At 36.0% G+C, this 2658-nt stretch overlaps 1 protein-coding gene across 1 annotated transcript in view; it reads left to right on the top strand.

Annotated features, from left to right (window-relative positions):
• Nucleotides 1-2658, top strand: part of SLC41A2 (solute carrier family 41 member 2) — a 123307-nt gene that overhangs the window by 97430 nt on the left and 23219 nt on the right. The window contains exon 9 of the mRNA XM_011354422.2: nucleotides 2047-2178. Within this exon, the coding sequence (XP_011352724.1) occupies nucleotides 2047-2178 (132 nt within the window). The remainder of the gene's footprint in view (nucleotides 1-2046; nucleotides 2179-2658) is intronic.

Genomic DNA, 2658 nt, shown 5'->3' with positions numbered 1-2658 from the left:
ATTTTGGCGGAAGATTTTAAATTGTGTATTAAATTTCTTTAATCACTATAGAATGATTCAGAGTTTCTATTTCTTCCTAATTTTGTTATGTATATTAGGATATTTTTATATTTATTTTAATTTTTAAGTTTATTGGCAATAAAGTTGGTTATAATATTCTTATTTTTTTAATGTTGTCAGTAATTGGAATTATGACTCTTTTTTTTGTTCCTGATGTTTTACTACTTTTTTTCTTTTCAAATAACCAATGTTTAGCTATTATTGCTCTTTCTAATTTCTTCGTTTCATTATTTTCCTTCTCCTACTTTGTGTTTATTTTTCTGTCTTTTCTAACTTCTTGAGATGGCTGCTTAGTTCAGTAAGCCTCCTTCTTTTCTAAGACTATAAGTGTGCCTCTTAATACTGTTTTAACTGTATCCCATCTGCTTTTGTATGTAGTATTTAATTGCCATTTAATTACAAATGTTTTCTACTTTCTATCATGCTTTCTTCTTTAATTCACACGTTATTTAGGGATAGTTTTCTCAGTTTTCAGGTAGTGGAGGCATACATCAATTTCTTTACTACAGGGTTTCTCAATCTTGACATTACTGACATTTGGGGCCAGATAATTCCTTATTGTTGTCGGGCTTCCTGTGCACTGTAGGATGTTTAGCAACAATTTATGCCTAGAAGTAAACAGGCTTTTCCTTCCGTTAGGTCATTAGTTTGGAGGATTGAGTTAATCTAGTCGGTAGTTGAGCTGGGTTTGTGTTCTGTGATTATTATAGTTACCCTCAGTGCACCACTGACTTCGAATTTCTTTATTGATGAGCTCCTGCTACCTTAAGCTTAGTGTGAAGTCTGAAGTGCTTTATGCCTGCATCATGGAAGGCTTAACTGTCTGTACTCCTGCTCTTTTTTTCATAGTAGGCTGATGATGCTTGTTACTTGGTGCAAGGCATGGGATGGAGATTGGGATTCTTGCGCTATTCTTAATCTTAAGCAGTTCCTATATATTTGGTCCTCAGAGGTGAGGCTTTCTCCACTTTTCTTCCCCTCCTGCTACTGACAGTCAAACTCTGTCAGACCGGGCTTGAGCAGAAGATTTTCTTCCACTCCTTCAGCTTCTATTTTTCCTGCAGTGGCAACTGATCTTTCTTGGGGATCAGGTAGTGAGTATGTTTTCTTTATCATCCCAAGCAGGTTATGCTTCATATGGGAGAGGGATTCAGAAATAGATAGATGTGATTTCTTGCCTGTGTGCCTCTCAGGTTGGCTATCTCGAGTCCTCTGCCCTACCTCAGTCTGTCTCACCAGCACCTGGTGAAGGCTTACAGAAATAAATGGCAAATGAATGTGGATTCTTTTTGTGTCTAGGACTCCCAGGTGTTATTCTAAATGGTTATGCCAGCTCACACTCAGCATTTTAAGTATTTGTAATTTTCAGTGTTTTCCTTCTTGCTTTTATGGCTACTGCCTCTCCTCCCATACTCTGTAAAAGAAGAAAGAGTTTGAGTGTCTTGTCTCACCTTGGGGGAGCTTACCACACTTTGGAATTAATTTTACTTCTCAGCATCGTCTCCTCTTCCTTGGAGTATATGAGAGGATAATCTATGTTAAAAAGTGACTTTCTTGAGTATATTTTTTAGTGCTGTACACCAATTTCTTTAGTAAGCTGAGAAGAAAAGTATTAAGCCTTGTGTATTTGAATAAATTTAGCTTATTCTCCCTCTCATTATGATGAGGAACATGACACATCTTGTTACCTAGCTTTATTTCTTGGTTGTGATAGTAATTTTTAAAAATTACTTAGTTCAGTCTGCTTTTAGACCAGACGGAGGTCAGATTTGAAAAAATAATGAATAAGTCTTTCGTAACAGTGGTTTTATTTTATGCCTTTGGAAAATCTACTTCAACATTAAATAAATAAGCATTTCATGTTTTGGTTAATAATACGTCACAGTTATTGGCCCAGAATGTGACATAAAGAGACTTACATTTGGTTGAATTTATGCAAGTTGTTTAAAATATGAGAATAACTACTTTGTTTTTCCTGTGTTTCAGGTATTGGTGGTAATTTGGTGGCCATTCAGGCTAGCAGGATTTCTACCTACCTCCATTTACATAGCATTCCAGGAGAATTACCTGAGGAACCTAAAACTTGTTACTACCCATTTCGAACTTTTTTTGGTCCAGGTATGTACTTGGGGATTTTGAATATTTTATTTTAAGAACTGTTACTCTCTGTGAGTGTAGGCAGGCAAGCTTTGTTGAGTATATATTTCGTTTGTGATTGTTACATTTTTCTATTTCTGATCGCTAAATAGATTTTAACTAGAATAGGTTTTGTGCAGTAAATCTCAGTGAGCAAGAAGTCACTTTTATCAGTTCTGCAGTTCCTGAGGAACTTTGTATAATTTTTCTCTTTTGTCCCTTTCGTTGGGATATCCTGTTTATGAGTCAGGAAAGAGGAACCTCTTAGATACAAGAAAACATTGCTAGGTGATTTAGGGAGGCAGACGTACTGTCTTTCCTATATTAATCTTTTTGGCCTTTCTAAATGTGGGCATTTGATCCCAGACTAACAGGATGAGAGCTGATAACCTCAATTACAAGGAACCAGTGCGTTGTTTATGTCAACCAGGCTTGTGATTGCCGAAAAACTAAAACAATTGT

Source organism: Pteropus vampyrus, unplaced genomic scaffold, assembly GCF_000151845.1.
Source record: "Pteropus vampyrus isolate Shadow unplaced genomic scaffold, Pvam_2.0 Scaffold16, whole genome shotgun sequence".
Lineage (NCBI taxonomy): Eukaryota > Metazoa > Chordata > Mammalia > Chiroptera > Pteropodidae > Pteropus > Pteropus vampyrus.
The sequence above is the reverse complement of the archived record's forward strand: the minus strand, read 5'-3'. Positions and strand labels throughout refer to the sequence as shown.